This window comes from Dipodomys spectabilis, unplaced genomic scaffold (genome assembly GCF_019054845.1).
Source record: "Dipodomys spectabilis isolate Male_0828 unplaced genomic scaffold, ASM1905484v1 ptg000002l, whole genome shotgun sequence".
NCBI classification, from domain to species: Eukaryota; Metazoa; Chordata; class Mammalia; order Rodentia; family Heteromyidae; genus Dipodomys; species Dipodomys spectabilis.
This window is the reverse complement of record NW_024870679.1, coordinates 42328272-42345375: the sequence shown is the minus strand read 5'-3', so window position 1 is coordinate 42345375 and position 17104 is coordinate 42328272. Positions and strand designations below refer to the sequence as shown.

At 48.2% G+C, this 17104-nt stretch overlaps 1 protein-coding gene across 1 annotated transcript in view; it reads left to right on the top strand.

Annotated features, from left to right (window-relative positions):
• Csmd2 (CUB and Sushi multiple domains 2) overlaps positions 1-17104 on the top strand; it is a 526828-nt gene that overhangs the window by 163488 nt on the left and 346236 nt on the right. The window contains exon 4 of the mRNA XM_042684124.1: positions 14515-14709. Within this exon, the coding sequence (XP_042540058.1) occupies positions 14515-14709 (195 nt within the window). The remainder of the gene's footprint in view (positions 1-14514; positions 14710-17104) is intronic.

Genomic DNA, 17104 nt, shown 5'->3' with positions numbered 1-17104 from the left:
AGTAAGAGGTAAGTAGATACAAGAATGGAAGCTTGAACTAAAGAGAACATACGATGTGTGCAAAGGCGTTAGGGTAGGAACTGCCTTGGAGAGTAGCAGAGCGAAGGGCTCTTATAGTTGGAGCATAGTGAGACAGACAAGTCCGGAGGGAACCAACAGAGGCTGACCATGAAGACTGTGGGCCTATGTAAAGAGATGAGTTTTATTTGCAGGGCCCTGAGGAGCCTGGGATGGTTTTCCATTTTCAGTAGGGGAAATATGTTTTTATTGTTGGCTATTGTGCAGAGAGCAACTTTATGGGCATGACCATGAATGTGTGCATGTGGGGAGAGAGAACAGTCCAGAACACAGGACCCTGCAGATACAGGGTGAAGGACATGGCAGGGGAGGGAAAGGTGGACGTTGTGCCAGTAGCACAGAAGTCACAGAAGTGTGTGTATGCAGGCGTGGTTAGCATGGTTGTCTGATGGGTTGGGTATGGGAAGAAGAGGATTCTAGAATAGTCTAGGTTTGAGACCCGAGCAGGTAAATAGAGATTCTACCCTCACAGGCCTTGTGAGGTATGCCATTCTCCATGTTGCATAAATTAGGCAGCTCCTGATGAGCCACACCTGCTTTAACCTGAACCACCCTCAGCGATGTGAGGCCCAGGGAAGGAAGCCAAGCACCAAGGGTCAAATGCCATGCGTGTCACTCATGGGGTTTCAGAGAAGCCGGTTCAGAACATGGGAGGTGGAAGAGTGGTTGCCCTGGGCTGGAGATGGGGGAGCAGTGAGTGTGTGGGGCAGACACAGAGTTTCAGTCCTGCAAGAAAAAGGGGCAGAGTGGTGGTAGCCACACAATGTCACTGAACTGCAACTCCAAACAGCCCCGATGCTATATTTTATGTTATATGCATTTTACCATGATTAAGCCAAACAAACCCAAACCCAGGATCCAGGAAATAGTCAGAGACTAAACCAGAGCTGAGATGGGCAAAATCAGGCCCGGTTGAATTGCAGCATGGCCCTGATTCCAGAACCTAGGACCTCTAGCCTGGCTGTGAAACCCTGTGGGTCCCACGACCAGAGTGGAGAACAGCCTGTCTCGGACATTGGTGTGATTACAGGGCAGACATCAATCCCCAAGGATGCTTTAGTGGAGAGCTAACCCCAGAACTTAGTTTTGTCATAGTGTCAACATATCAAACAACCCCTTAGGAAGACACCCATGACCATGACGATAACGGTAATGACAGGCAAGAACACGTCCAGCTCTCACACAGTGACATGTGTGCCGACGGCTGTGCACATCTGTCATTTTCTCAGTCTTCATCGTAGCCGACAGTACATGTACTTCTAATGCCCGTCCTTACACAGATGTGAATACTGAGGCCAAAGGATGGGAAGAGGCTTCTGCCAGCCAGCCCCTACGCATGTGGAGTTGAAGAAAAGCTTGGTGTGTTTGTTTCCAGAGGCTGGATGCCTTTCTAGCAATGGCCCAGGTTAAATAAGGAGACTAATTAAGAAGACAGAACAGTGCTTGCTCCTCAGGGTTCTATATTTTTGGGCCAACTTAAAGGGACACAGGGTAATTATTTCCTAGAGTACGCATCCTCAGCCTGGGCTCCAGGATGCCCTGTACTCAGCTTCCTGCATGCTGGCTGACACCACGTTTGCTTGGCGACAAGTCACAACAAAGCAAGGCCCACTTATGCCCCGCCCCACTCCGGCAGCACCTCACTGGGCAAAATAAGATAAAAACAAAATCAAGCTGAGCTCCTTAATTCACATCCCATCTCCGGCAGGCAGACTCCTTGATGATAAATAATTCTGGAATTGGAGATGAGGCAGGCAGAGGAGGGTGGGGAGCTGGGCAGTGTGGCAGGAAAGCCTGATTCCCCTGGGATCTTTCTTGTCTTCAGTACCTCACCAGTGAGGCAGAGTCCAGCCATGGGTGGGACAAATCATCTCCATTGCCTCCTCCTTCTTCCCCTTTACAAACTTACCATTTATTTTCCTTTCATCCCGGTAAAATTACACACAATGAAAATCACCATCTTTGCCATTTTGAAGTATGTAGTCCAGTGTAGTCCAGTATCTAGTCCAGTAAGACTTACGTGTCTGTGAAGATCTGGACACAATCCATTTCCAGAACTTTCTGTATCTTCCCCAAATGAAACCTTGGACACACTAAGTCCTCCCCCACCCCATCTTCCGTTTGTGCCTTTTGCATATGTCAGCCTTTTGCAGCCATGTGGTACTTTCTGAATCCATATAAACTTGACAGCTCTAAGCACCAACTCCATGTGAGAGAAGTCATCCATGCTTTGTCTTTGTGGCAGGTTTATCCTCAAACCCATGTGGTAGCAGGTGATGGAATGTCACCCCTTTTTAAGGCTGAACCCCACTGCCTTCTGTGGCTGGAGCACATTCGTTCGTCTCTCGCGATAGTTACTTGCTTGCTTCTGCCTTTTGACTTTGTGAATAGCAGTGCTTCATAGTACATAAATCTTTTCATCAGGCTTCACCTGGCCTCTCTCTCTTCTGGCCTGTCTGGTCTCACCCTGGTCCCTACAGGTTTCCCTAGCAACCCTATATTTACCATCACTGAAGGGCTATGGTGGGCAGTGGTTGGAATTTGGTCGTGTCATTTACCAGGCTATGACCTAGGACAATGAAATTCATGTGTTTGGCTTCCTCCGCTGTAGACCTGGTACCATCCCAACACTGTGCTCCAGAGCTGGGAACAGGTAATAGAATGAGACCCTTGCTCCACACCAAGCATCCTGCAGGGTGCTTTGCTGAGATGGATTAGCCATCACTATACTTCCCTAGCAGGTAGTTACATTGTCCCTCTTTAGAGATGAGGAGGCTTGCTCCTGGGCCTTAGCAATATCTGTGCTGCTAGAACTCTGAGTCAGGGCTTCTACTCATTCCCAGAAGGCATCCAGCCAATGAGAGTCGTCTACTATATTTTGGACATAGTCTTCACTGACTCCTGGGTCGATAGAATCAATCCATCTCTGTCTGAGAGCAGAGTCAGCTTTAAAGGCAAGGCCCTCCTTTGGCCTAGATGTTCCGAGCTTCCTGTATTCTAGCCCATCAGTCCACAGACCTAGCCAGGTCTGTGGCTCCCAGGGGCAGACAGAGGTGGATCTGGTGCAGAGATGGGATGGAGTTTGGGCCACGTGCAGTAGGTGATAAAATTAAGAGTCCCACATGGAAGAGGCTGAAGGTGGTAAGACCTGGAGCTGACGTCAGAAGGATGGTGTGGCCTGAGACTTCATCTGCAGACCGAAGTCCATGACACTAGCGACCTAGAAAAGAGGCACAGCCCCTTGTACTTGGAATACCATCCTCTCTCTGCCAAATCCATACCCAATACTTCTTCCAGGAAACTGCTTTGCATCATGCCTGCAGCTGTGTGCCACTGGCTGGAGAGCCAGGCAATTTGGGACAGCTGAGGAAGGAGCTGGAGTCCATGCAGACTATCTCCCAGCCTCTTGCTATGTCTCCCTGATCAGTTAGGGGCCAGGTAGGAAGACTGGTGAGTTGATCTAGGGAGGGCAGTTCAGAGTCAGTTGAACAGACCCTTGCTTGAATTAACCAAAGCAGCAATAGGTCCACATAATCCAGAGTTAGGGACAGCTGCCCATGCCCTAACCCTGGGGCCATCTGCTGTCCTCAGCGACTGCCCAGCTTATCCTGCAACTGGCCTATCTTCTTCCCAGGGAGCTCCAGGGACTTAGATGTCATCACATCCCACATTTATTGAGTACTTCTTGTGTGCCAGACATTGAGACCAGCACTTTTCCTGGTGTGTTCTCCTTAACTTTCTCCACACCTTTTTGAGCTGGGCACAGGAATTGTCTCCATTTTACTGGGGGAAACGCTGAGATGCAGGGAGGTGCCTTGCCATGATGTTTATGTAACAGATTTTCGGCTTTGCTTTCTGAGGCACAGTCTCTCAGCATAGCCCAAAGTAGCCTGGAACTCATTGTATAGTCCAGGCTGACCACAGACTTATACCTCAGCCCCCCCCCCCCGCCCCCAGCGATTGCTGGGATTACAGGCATAAGTCAGCATGTTTGTGAGTATAGGGGAGTCAGTAACAATAGCCCACAGGGGATTCTGTGACATTAGTGAGAATGGCTTATTAATCCATAGAGGCTGTATGAAAACAGTTAGTCTGTTGAGACATAAACACGGATTGTCTGTTTTCATGTGTGGAGGGTAAGTATATAGTATCTGTTGTTAGGTGTGAAGATTTAGGGGCTGTGTGTGTATCGCTGGGGTGTGGCCCAGTGGTAGAACATGTGCTTAGTAGGACACACATGCAGCTGTGTCCACATGCATCCCACACTTGGTTTTGTATGTACACATTTCTGTATATAGTGAATGAGTGTGTATGTGCATATGTATAGGCGTGTGTGTGTGTGTGTATATGTATGTAAAGGCACCGCTCTGCATATGCCATGTAAGAGTAAGTGGGTCTGCCTGTGCTGTGTAAGGCAGTCTTGGGTTCATGACATAAAGTGCTTCCCCAGGGCATATCCTCTCTGGTTCCTGCCCTGTGGCCCTGAAGGATGGACCAGGTGGGTTCCCCCAGCTCTGGAACCTCCCCAAAACCCTTGCTGAAGTCTTTGGACTCCAGAGATGAGTAAAAATGAAAGGGATAAGCAAAAGGCAGGACTATTCTTCCCTCTCTTCTGACTGTCAGACTGAAAAATGGTCCCCCGGCCCCATGGTGGTGGAGGGTCCTGTGAGCAGTGAAACCTCAAAGTCAACTTCTTAGCACCAATGACAGCCTCATGTCTCTCCATCTGGTATGTGTGTAGAGAATGGACTGGATTTATACCCTGGTTTCTAGGCACTCCACCCTCTCTGATCTTCACAGTTTCCTCACATGTACCATGGGCAGAGTCTCTACCTTGCTGTTATTAGGATGTTTATGGGACACAGGTTAAGTATAAAGTTAGTTTGTAGAATTTTTGGTCAGTAAATGCTGCTGCTGCTGCTGATCATGAAGAAGGTAGAGAAGGAGGTTTGTGGGTCACCCTCTGGGGATTCCAATGCCCCCTACTGTTAAATCACTGTCTTTTGCCATCACTACATCCATCATCCTTTGCAGCAAATACTAGAAACAAGTGGGATGGTGGTCAGAAGCCATGCATCTCAGTTGTGCCCATCTGTCTAACTCTCCCTGGGGCAAGATGTCCAACATCTTTGGCCAGATGTGTTCTTCCAGTGGATTCAAGTTCAGCCATCTCTGGCCTCAATGGAGCAGTGTCTGTGAGGGGTGCCAGGGTTTCTGAGCTCTGGACAGGGACCCAAGTGGAAGAAATGGGAGCTTTAGGCTCCATTGTCCAAGAAGCTGAAGCTGGTCAATGGGGCATTGCCATGGGAATCCCAGCTGGTGCTGGACATGAGCCTTCCAGCCCTAGTAGCCATTGTGGGAAAGAGCACTGGGATCTGGACCTTGAGAGTTTGCTCCACAGTCTGGGCCAAGCAGGGCTTCCCATTGTTGAGAGGTTAAGGGGAAATTATGCAGCCAGGAGTCAGGATAACCTACTCAACAGATAGTTTTGCAGAGGCAGAGTTCCAGGGCGCAGCCAACGGGCAGGACCCTTCATGTGGTCAGATTCAGAGCCTCGTCCAGGTCCTTTGTGTTCGAGGTTGATGACGTCACTCTGCAGCAGAGTAGGGGTGAGGCCAAGCATGACTGAGCCTGACCATCAGCCTCCAGAAGATTGGCCCAGCCAGGCCTGGGGAGGACATTCAATCCCAGCCAAAGACAAAGCATAGCCTGCTTAGAAGATGCCAGACGAAAAGCTAGAACCTGTCTCTTTGTCCTCTGTGCCTTAAGTGGTCCTTAACTGCAAGTGACATGTTGATCTCTTTGGTAAGAATTAATATGAACACCAGAACTTCCTGATCAGTGGGGCCTGGGAAACCTGAGCCCCCTCCTGTAGTCATCCCTGTTCCCAGATCTGTGTAGGTTTGCATATTCTACAGAGGGAGTTGTATTGGTTAAAATTTAAACAAACAAACAAACAAAAAACCCAGTTGCGTTAAGCTGTGAGAGCTAAGTGAATGTCACCTCCCCTTGCGATGGCTGATTTTACAGAGCTGCTGATTAACAAGGAAAGCCAGGTGGCTCAGATCTCCCTCCTCCTACAATCCAGTTCTTCCTAACCTGGGCCACAGCACAGCCCACAGGGCAATCAGTGGTGCTGATGAGGAGTCAAAGGAGAAGAGGGATTCTACAGATCTTTGGAAGTTCTGAGTCAAGTGAGGCTCACCAAATTTCTGTCCAGCAGAAGCCCTCACTGAAACTCTTGAGCACTGGTTCCTGCAGAGCAGGGAATTTCTGCAGTCTTTCCTGCAATGGATTGGTCTGCTAAATGTTCTTCTCATGGAATTTACTGCTCATTTCTGTGTTGTGAAACACATTGAGAGGTGCTCATTTTCACCTGCTCTACCACCCGAGCTACACTCCCAGCCCATGAAAAACTTGGGGGGACATTTCAAAGCTCCATTCTACATTTGATCACTCCAAATTGCATATGTAGTTACTCCAGATTTTGAACATGTTGATGGGAGTTGGGTAGCCCCCTAAGGTGCTGCTATCTCCCTCTCTCTCCCTCTCTCCCTCTCCCTCTCTCGCTCTCTCCTTTTCTCTCTCCCTTCCCCCCCTCCTTCCCTGTGTGTGTGTGTGTGTGTGTGTGTGTGTGTGTGTGTGTGTGTGTGTGTTTCTTTCTGACTAGACAGTTTTGACAATCCCTGGGCTCCAGTATGGTTGGGGAAAGATGGTTTGGACAGTTAAAGCAAAGCTTCCCTCAGAGAAGAAGCCAGCCCCCCTCCTCCCCAGAATCCTGGGGTACCCCAGAGCTACTCAGGCCCTATGTAAGAGTGTCAAAGCTACTCACTCTGTGGCTACTCTCCTGCCCCAATGCTGAAGTACCCCCCACCAACCTCCTAGCTCTAAGCACTTACTGTTTCTCTTCCCCTAGTCCTAGCGCTTTAAGAGTTAAAGGATGACCAGACAGTAGTGATTCACATTTCTAACCCTAGCTACTCAGGAAGCTAAGATCTAAGGATCCCAGTTTGAAGCCAGCTTGGGCAGAAAAGCCTGTGAGACTCTTATCTCCAATTAACCAATAGAAAACCAGAAGTAGGGGTGTTCACGTGGTGACATTCTGGCCTTGAGTGAAAAAGCTAAGTGAGACTGTGTGGCCCTGAGTTCAAGCCCTATTACCGGCACCAGAACAACAACAATAAAAAAAGATTTGGTCTTTTTTTTTTTTTTTTTTTTTTTTTTTTTTGGTCGGTCGTGGGGCTTGAACTCTGGGCCTGGCCGCTGTCCCTCAGCTCTTCAGCTCAAGGCGAGCGCTCTACCACTTGAGCTACAGCGCCACTTCCGGTTTTCCGGTGGTTTATTGGAGATAGGAGTCTCATGGTCTCTCCTGCCCGGGCTGGCTTTGAACCATGATCCTCAGATCTCAGCCTCCTGAGTAGCTAGGATTACAGGCGTGAGCCACCAGCGCCCGGCTTTTTTTTTTTTTTTTTAAGAGGCAATGTCTCTGGGTGAGGATTGCTAAATACACAATGGATGGTTAAATTTACATGCTGAAGAACAAATACTTCTTAGCCTAAATGTATCCCAAATACTCTAAAGGTTATACCTTTAGAAGGTTATAACTTGTATCTTATGTGGCAAGGGTTCTGGGGCCTGTGGTGTTTCCTTTGTGGTGTGGATTCTGAAGAGTCGCAGATAGTGGAGAGGCCATGGCATTGTGGCCTAGTCAAGGGGAATTTGCTGAGTTTCTCTGTGGCAGTGGGGGTGGGGGTGTCTTTGCAGTCTCAGTGGTGGTGTGGGTTGGGCTGGAAGAGAGAGGGACTCAGAAGGTGGCCAGACCACTGGCTGGAAGGCAGGGGTGCAATCACATAGCTTAAAAAAAAAGCCCGGATATTGAGATTAGTGCCTAGCAAAGGCACTGAGATCCATTCACAGCTTTGAGCCTCACCCCAAGCCCTGCTCTGTTTCCCTCTCTCCCTGTCAATGAGGCAATAGTTGTAGCTGCTCATCTGTCTGGGAGAAGAAACAAAATAGAGGAATCCAGATGATGCGCTGGTCCTATTAAACCCCAGGAGGTGGCTACTGTTATTACTGTCCTACTTCTAACCATGTTAGCCTTCTGCTCTCCTGATTCTACTCTCTATTTGGCAAAATGGCATTTGTAATTGCAACCTAAAGAATGGCAATGAGGCTATAAATCACTCACCTGAGATAAAAACATGAGTGAGTGCACTGCTGCGGGAGGTCTGCTGCTGTTTTCATAAATAAAGTCTCATGGAATGTACACACGTGTTACCATCTGCCATTCTCCCAGCAGGAAAGAAGCCGCGGGGGAGAGAGACTGTGTTTATAACTAGTCCTTTGCACAGAGGTCCATACTTATATTCATACATGTTCACATGCACACAGAGACACATACATGTATATATACACGTGCATACATGCATATCTATTTGCATATGTGTGTCCATACACATCCATACACATGGAATCGCATATTTACAGGTACACATATATGCACATACAGGCACACTGGTATGTATACATAAACACACACATATGCCTACATGCCTGTATACACAGTATAACCCATGTACACACATGCACACACACACATATATATACATTTTACAACTTACGTGCATTTTTATGTGTGTCTATATGTATGCTCAATACATTCCAGTTTCCAACTGGACCCTCTGGTTGCCCCAGGCAATAAGTCAATGGCTAGTTATTTCAGGAAAACCACTCTGTTCCCAGAGGCCTCAGAGATATGAATAGACACCTAAAGAAGCAATTGCAAGGAGAATCAGCTGCTGTTTGTTTGGAACCCAGGGTGTTGTGAATGAATGAATGAATGAATGAATGATAAAGGCTATATGACAAGTACAGGAATTGAAGTACATGTAAAATCCCAATATAACTTCCCAAGAGGAGCCCCCAGACTCTGAGCACTTAAAATGTGGGTCTGTGAGATCACAACATTAAGAACACGAAGAGTGAGCCCCACCTAGTTAGTGGACCAGGAGGTCCGGGACTGTAGGAGTCACTTCCTGACAACAACAGAACATTCCTTACGTCCTGGCAAGCTGTGCTCTCACACGATTTTCTGGCTTATGCAAGACACCTAAAACGTCAAGGTGGGTATCATGGAGGAGGTGACATTTAACTATAACCTTGGTGGCTGACCAGGCATTTGCCAGAAGGAGAATCTGAGAGCTAGCAAGGGGCTTGAGGGGAACCTGTGGTTTGGATAGTAATAGAGGTGGAGACGTAACAGGACAGAAGAGAATTCAGAAAATGCTACCAGATTACTAAAACCTAAGCCTTCATTTTCCTGACAGCAAAGGGGAAGTTCTCCGAGTATCTTTTTCTTTCTGTCATTTTTATTTTATCAGCCATTCAAACAATTACTGTTTCTCATATGAATCACCCAAAAGGCCAGACAGAGGACCTACATTTGTCTGTCTTCCTTGGTATGCACATAAGCATTCCAAGTAATTAATGTATTATAAATTACTATATTAATTGAAGATAGTAAACTTTATATTCGAATATATCATTATTATAAAGCATATATTCAGGTATTGTTAAATTTATAGGTAATATATATCAAATGTATCATATAATAAAAAAAATCCCTCCAGAGAGGAGCAGAGAAGAACCAGAGACAGCAAATTCAGTTGGCAGTTTAGGAATGGAACTGTATGCAAAATGCTTAATGCTGAGGATGGTACAGAGTAAGTTTGCAACAAATTATATATAATTTTTTTGTACTAGTTCTGGGGTTTGATCTCAGTAACTCTTGCTCTCATTTGGCTTTTTTGCTCAAGGCTGTTGCTTTATCACTTGACCCACACCTCCACTTCTAGCTTTTTACTGGTTAACTGGAGATAAAGAGTCTCATGGACTTTCCTGCTCAGGCTGGTTTCAAATCCTGATTCTCAGATCTCAGCTTCCTAAGAACCTATGATTACAGATGTGAGCCACCAATGTCTGTCTCTAATAAGTTAAATTGAAGAGGTCAATGACTGAGGACACAAGACTGTAAAAGTGGAGCGAGATCATGTGTAGTGTTTGGAATGCTTCCCTCTCAGCCCTAGCCACTCACTCCCAGTCACATACTTATACATATGTGTGCTTATGCCCGATCTTTGCACACATGCACACATGCAGCTCTGTCAGTCTCTTCCTTGGAGGGGCTACAGGAAGACCAGCTCCTTTTGCCTGAATCCTTCTCATCACTCCTACCACTTTGCATCCATCATATGGCCACCAAGATGAATGGAGTTCCTTGATGGAAGATAAGAAGCCAAAACATATGGAGGGTGCTTGTCCAGAGAGCGTAAATGACTCTTCATTATAATACAGGAACCAAAGTCTCAAATTAAAAATAACACAAGGCCTGATGTAGCTGCACTCAAGCCACAGAGGAGAGTCATTGTCATACAATCACAGAAACTGTTACGTTGATTGGCACGAGCTGGGCTTTGTAGAAGGGACAAAATTCCCCACAGCTAATCTACAGTGGAATTGTTCAATGTCAGGCACAGCTTTAATAATATCGTTCTGGGCTGCGTTGGATGTAAATATCCTCTCTTCATTTTGTAAGCAATCAAAGAGAAGCTTTATAGACAGGAGAGCATGAACGGTTATAATATTGCTGCGGAAAAACACATGGACAAAACAAAAAAATTAATAAAAGAAGGCCGTGCCTTAGAAAGGATTTGCTTTGTGGCTTATCTCCAATCTTCCACCTCTGTCCAGCCAGTTGCTCATTAGATACACAACAAAAGGGCACGCTTGAAATGTTACCCTTGATGTTTATTCAAAAAGTACAGGGCTGCCCAAATGGACTATTAAGTATGGATAATCAGATGACTGTCTTGTGGCTGTCTGAGAAGGACACAGGAGGAAAAGAATTTTCTTTTATAAAATACCTACTGTGTGTGTGTGGGGGGGGGGTGCTTTGCCTTCATCAGAAGGAATGTCACTTTCAATCAAAGAGCTGATTGGTAGAGCTGGAAAGAATCCAGCCTAGCTTTTGCTGTCTCCTAGCCTGGCCTGGGAGGAAGCAAGTTACTTAAATTCTCTGTGCCCTAGCCCTGTCACCTGCAAAAATGAGGCAGACACGCACACATGCATGCACATGCGCACACACACATCCTACAGGTTCTTTGAGGTGGGGGCAATAAGTAAAATAAACATTTAGCCCACAACCAGAAACCTACCAGGTACTCAAATAGTATAAATCTTAATCTCCACAGCAGCTCTATTTAATAGATTGAATTGTGTCCCCTCAAAATATATGTGGTCTTTGTGGATGATCACATCAGAATGAGGTGATTGGAATGTGCCCTAGCTAATAGACAGGTGGCTTTATAGAAAGGGGAAACGTGGGCACCATGATACAGAGGAACAGCTTATGTTGAACAGTGGGAAAGATGCACCCAGCATCCTAGGAGCACCAGTGGTTGCCAATGGCCATCAGAAGTAGTAGGGGAAGAGGAAGGATGGGCATGCAGGTAGCCCTAGTTTTCCATCTTTCAGTGTCATCTGTAAAAGCAAGACAATAAGCTTCTGTTCTTTGCAGCTGGTAGTACTTTGTTACAGCAGCCCTAGCAAACGAATACACCCCTTACAGGAAGAATGAGAATCTCTGCTTCCAGAAAAAGCATTAAAGCCCAGAGAAGGAAACTTTACAACTCAAGTTCATTTAGCCCGAATGGTCAAGCTAAGATCTGAACCCAGATCTTTCTGAGTACCAGGTCTGCCTGCTCTCCATTCACCAGGAGACCTCTTGGGATCAGAGCTTGAGATACCAAAGAAGATGGTGGTGGGAATGGGCTCCATTCATTTATATCCTGGTCCCAGGAGAGTCCCCAGGCCAGAGGGGTCTGATTGTGAACAGCTCATTAAGTAAAGAAGGGTAAGCATTTGAGAGTTGACTTTTTAAGAAGAATCGACTTTTATTTATAGTGACGTTCCAGTCATTAATTTCAAAGGAAGAAAGCCCCAAAGTAGAAGCAGGTTCATTAAAATTTTGACATTAGTAATTTAATTAAACTAGGTCTTTGCGTCTTGTTGCGGAAAATGAAACGTTAGTTCTACACTGGTCCCCAGCCCATTTCCCTGATGGGTTCCCTCCCCTCACCTGGGCTTGTATTCTTCTCCAAATGTTTACCCTACTTACCTCTCCACCCCCAACACACACACACACACACACACACACACACTCACACACACACACTCATATTGCCTATACTATAGGTAGGCAGCAGAGGATGGTAGGAAATGCCAAACCAGCCTGCACCGGGGGTCATAGGAAATGCTAAGCTTGGCCAGTGGATGGGGTGATGGAAGAGAATTCCTTCATCAGCATCATCTCATATATCAGAGGCAGAGATTAGAGAAGGAAGTGCTCTTTGGGCCTCAAGATTATCCAGCAAAAATACAAGCCTGGAGAACAGAGATCTACATTGCCATTTCATACCTAGATTCCCAGCACAGTAGACCCACAATAAATTCGGTGTTGTACAAAGAAATTAACAGATGATTGAATGATTCTTTAAACAACTAATGAAGGAACAGGCAAACGTTTCCCTACAAATGAGGCTCCATCTCTTCTCCAGGATTCACAGATGAATCACCTAGAACTGAGCCCTTAAGACCACACGGCCTGTGGAATAGGAAACTCCATTGAGGAAATGAAGGCTCCCAAGGGTCATGTGACTCAAGACCATGCAGAATAAAACACTGACAGTACCTGGTTTCAGACTCTGATCAGGATGCCCTCGAAGCTTATCAGAAAGGGAGGAAGACAATGCAGAAAGACTGTTCTACAGAAGGCTCTGAGATCACCAGGGCCAGTAAAGAGGGTCCAAGACCATGGGCATCAACATACCATGGGCAGGAAGAGTGTCTTTCAAGGATTTTGGGAGGCTGTAGAGTCCAGCCTACCTATCATTGTTCCTCATCATCGTTACCCCATCCTCTCACTCCAGGATCCCTGATTGTCTACATATTCTCTAGCCTTAGGGCCTTTGCACATGCTATTTTCTCTTTTTGCTTAGACTAATTTTTAGTAATCTCTTACTCCTCCAAGAAGTCATCCCTTAACCTGGGATTGGTACCCTATCTGGCCCCTGTAGTAGGACACTTATCCTATCTTTAATATCACACATCTTCTTTGGGACTAGGAACTTACATGGTCACCTGTTTTGTACTCAGTGGTGGCCAGGCTTTGCATGCTGTAACTCATCCATCTTCACAAACCTTTGAGGAAGGTGCAGTTGTGATTCCTATTTGAGGCACAGATTGGTTAAGAAACTTGCTCAAGGTTCCTGCCTAAAGTGAGCCATTGGGCAGGGTGTGTGTGTGTGTGTGTGTGTGTGTGTGTGTGTGTGTGTGTGTGTGTGTGTGTGTGTGTGTGTGTGTGTGTGTGTGTGTGTGTGTGTGTGTGTGTGTGTGTGTGTGTGTGTGTGTGTGTGTGTGTGTGTGTGTGTATGTGTGTGTGTGTTCTACACTCCTCTCCATCTCCGAGAAGTCTTCATGAACTATGGCTGGATAGACTCACAGAGAGGTCCTTGAACAGCACCTGACTGTGGCTGGCACCACTGCTGATCTGTGTCCTGGGGGGCTGTCCTGGAATGGTGGACCTATGACCTGTGGGGCACAGACAGGGCCAATGCTGAGGATAAAGGCAGGGACCACACGAGCTGGGTCAGGGGCAGTGGGTGCTGCACCCACCCGGAATGTCTGTGTGTCCCCCACAACCCTCCTGCCCCCCGCCACTGCTGGTGGTGGCTGGGGGTGCTCTTGAATGTCTCCAGGCATCCCTTCTAGAAGTGATGGTCCACTTGTGACTGCCTCATGATTCTGGCTCTGCACCGTGTCCTCCAGCTCTGAATGAATCTCCCTTTCTAAGTGGGTTAGGCTGAGGTTCTGGATCTCCTGTTCCAGCATCAGCCGTCCCTTTAACCTCCCCCTTCCCGCCCACCCCTCCCCCCCCACCCCAGCCACAGGATCCTCAGCCACCACGCAGAGCACACACATTAGGAAGGACACTAAGTTTCACCAGCAACTACTCTCTGGTGTATTCAGGGTCCCATTTGCAGAGTCAGAAGTGAAAGCAGCTATGCCCGAGGGACTGGGGCTGCTCTTAGGTCATCACAGACCTAAGTTAAACCAAGGCCATGCATTAGAAAAAGCAGGGAAGGCACTGTCTGATCACAGATCTCTTAAGTAGCTCCTCCTTCACCTCTGACCCCTCTTATGTGGAACCTTTTCTCTGAGAATTGGCAGCTTTTAGGAGGGGTGTCTGCCTGCATCTGCCAGCCCAGGTACAGAAGACATAAATGCCTAAGAGGGTAACTGGTCTCAGGTGCTGCTAGGATGTGGGGGTGTCCAGGCTGCGACCCCGCTCACCTGCTGCCGGTCTCCCTCTCCTCACAGTTCTCCCCAGCCACACGTGCGGGAACCCCGGGAGGCTGCCCAACGGCATCCAGCAGGGCTCCACCTTCAATCTCGGCGACAAAGTCCGCTACAGCTGCAACCCCGGCTTCTTCCTGGAGGGCCACGCCGTGCTCACCTGCCATGCTGGCTTTGAGAACAGTGCCATGTGGGACTTCCCTCTGCCCTCCTGTAGAGGTAGGTGGCCAGAGATGGCCTCATGGGGGTATGGGGGGGGTAGCAGCTGGGAGGGGTGCTGAGGCTTCCTGAGGGATCTGTCTTAAGCAGGCAGTGATACTACTCCCCTCCCCACTGTCAGAAGCTAAATTGGAAGGAAACAAGCTCTGGAGGGTCCTTAGATCTAACTCCGCATCTGCCTCTGTGGAGGAGACTGGCATCAGGAATGACCAGGTGGGTCAGATGGGACCTTGACCCCCTTTGCATAGCCCTTCCTCACCCTTTCCCTGCCCACTCCAGGGATGTTACCCTTAGTGGTGTGATCCTCCATAGGTGGTGGCATGCAGGTGACAGGGTGACAGAAGAGTCAGCATGACAGTAAATGATATCAAGGTCCAGGCCATGAAAAAAGGACCAGTGTTCTCCCAGAAGGACTAGGAGTATCACCCTAGTGTTCTAGTGCCCCATGTTCAAGGCAGAACTAAAAATGTGGGGTGTGATCCCAGGGAGGGCTGTCCTGGGAAGGAGGGGTGCTTCCCTTCAGAGGCCCTGGCCAATGTGTTGAATCAGTTCCATATCCCGTAGTGACAGATTCCTCTCCAGTCTTTGCTTCCCAGGACCCTCCAACCCACAGTCCCACTTCACCACCCTGGCTCTGCTCTGCCACCTTCAGTTGGGAGCTTGGTCCAGTTTTCTCCACCCATCCATTTTGGAAAACTAAAGCAAAACCCCAACATAATCTTGAAGGTGTTTGCACTCAGCACCTGACTTGCAGAACACAGAAGCACAGAGACTTGACTTCAGGACAATGCAAGAGACTTGAAATGAATCATGAGTGACAGCCTTTTGGCTTCTTCTTCTGGAAGCTTCTATCTGGCTCTACCCTGAGGCTCCAGCTCCCCCTGAGAATATACTGCACTCTCCTCCTCCTCCTCCTCCTCCTCCTCCTCCTCCTCCTGCTCCTGCTCCTGCTCCTCCTCCTCCTGCTCCTGCTCCTCCTCCTCCTCCTCCTGCTCCTCCTCCTCCTCCTCCTCCTCCTCCTCTTCCTCCCCTTCCTCCTCCTCTTCCCCTTCCTCCTCCTCTTCCCCTTCCTCCTCCTTGTTCTCCTCCTGCTCATTACCCTCCCAAGTGAGAGACAAGCAGTAAGGGACATGGAGGTTCTCCTTTGCCAGGTCTGATTGCATCCCACAGTCCAGCGTCTGGATGTTTTGCCATAGTGGGCAAGAACAAGGTGGGGTGAGACCACTCAGGTCTGTATTCACATCAGTCCACAGGTGTGGAGTGGCTGCCATGGTTTGATTCACCCCTAAATCTCTCCTGAGTCTCTTTTGGCTCCTGCCAAACGCTTTTCCTTCTCCTAACTGACTTCTCTCCCTCCTCCGCCCCTGAAATGCTAGACAGCAGCCTTGGCCTCTACTCTGGGAACTTTTTTCCTCAGTGGTACTGGGGCTTGAACTCAGGGTCTAGGCATTGTCTTTAGCATATTTTGCTCAAGGCTGATGCTCTATCACTTGAGGTAGAGCTCTACTTCTAGCTTTTTGCTGGTTAATTAGACCTAAGGTGCTCTCAGACTTTCCTTCCCCAGGCTGGCTTTGAACTGGGATCCTCAGATCCCATCCTCCTGAATAGCTAGGATTACAGGCATGAGCCACCCCACCCAGATGACTCATGCATCTCCTGAACTCTTCTCTGAGTTACTCACTGTCCTAAGCTTCTAGCCCAGAGGACACTGAGCCTTCTACTAACCCTCTCCCCCTCTGCTTCAGACTTGGCCCATCTCTAAACCCGAACTCTTTCCAGTTTCCCCCAAGCCTCTGCTGCCTGCCCCAGCTCCTAGAGGAGCATTGCCACCCAAGCCAGCCAAGTTGGGCACAGTGGGTAATATTGATCTCTCCCGTATCTTATGCCTTGCCGGCCAGGTCCTGCCTTAAGCACTTCTCAGAAGGCCCTGGTGATATCTGAGCCCCCTTAGCCACCAGCTGCCTCACTGCAGGGACTGTGTGGACAGTTGTCCTCCAGCTCCCAACAACTCCAGTCCATCTTCCCCCACAGGTGAGAACTTTGAGCCACAGATCTGACGATATCACCCATCACTTAGGATCTCATCGGAGGCTCTTCATCCCTGACAGGGTCAAGTTCTACCTCCTTAGCATGGAGCACAGCTGCTTCCAGAAAGACTCCCAGACTACCAGAGTAGCCTTTCTACTGTCATTCCATCTCCTCTGAAGTAGCTCCCTACCTGAGCACACAGCAGGCTGGGCAGGTCAAGTCTTGCTCTCAGAAGGGCTTCTTGGAGACTCCCTGCAGCCAAGGGGGAGGGGGAGATAGAGACTCAGATGTGCCTGGGCTAAAAGGCTGGGAGAAAACAAATTCACTTTCTTTCCACCTCCCAGGGTTTCCCCCACTCCCAGCCCTT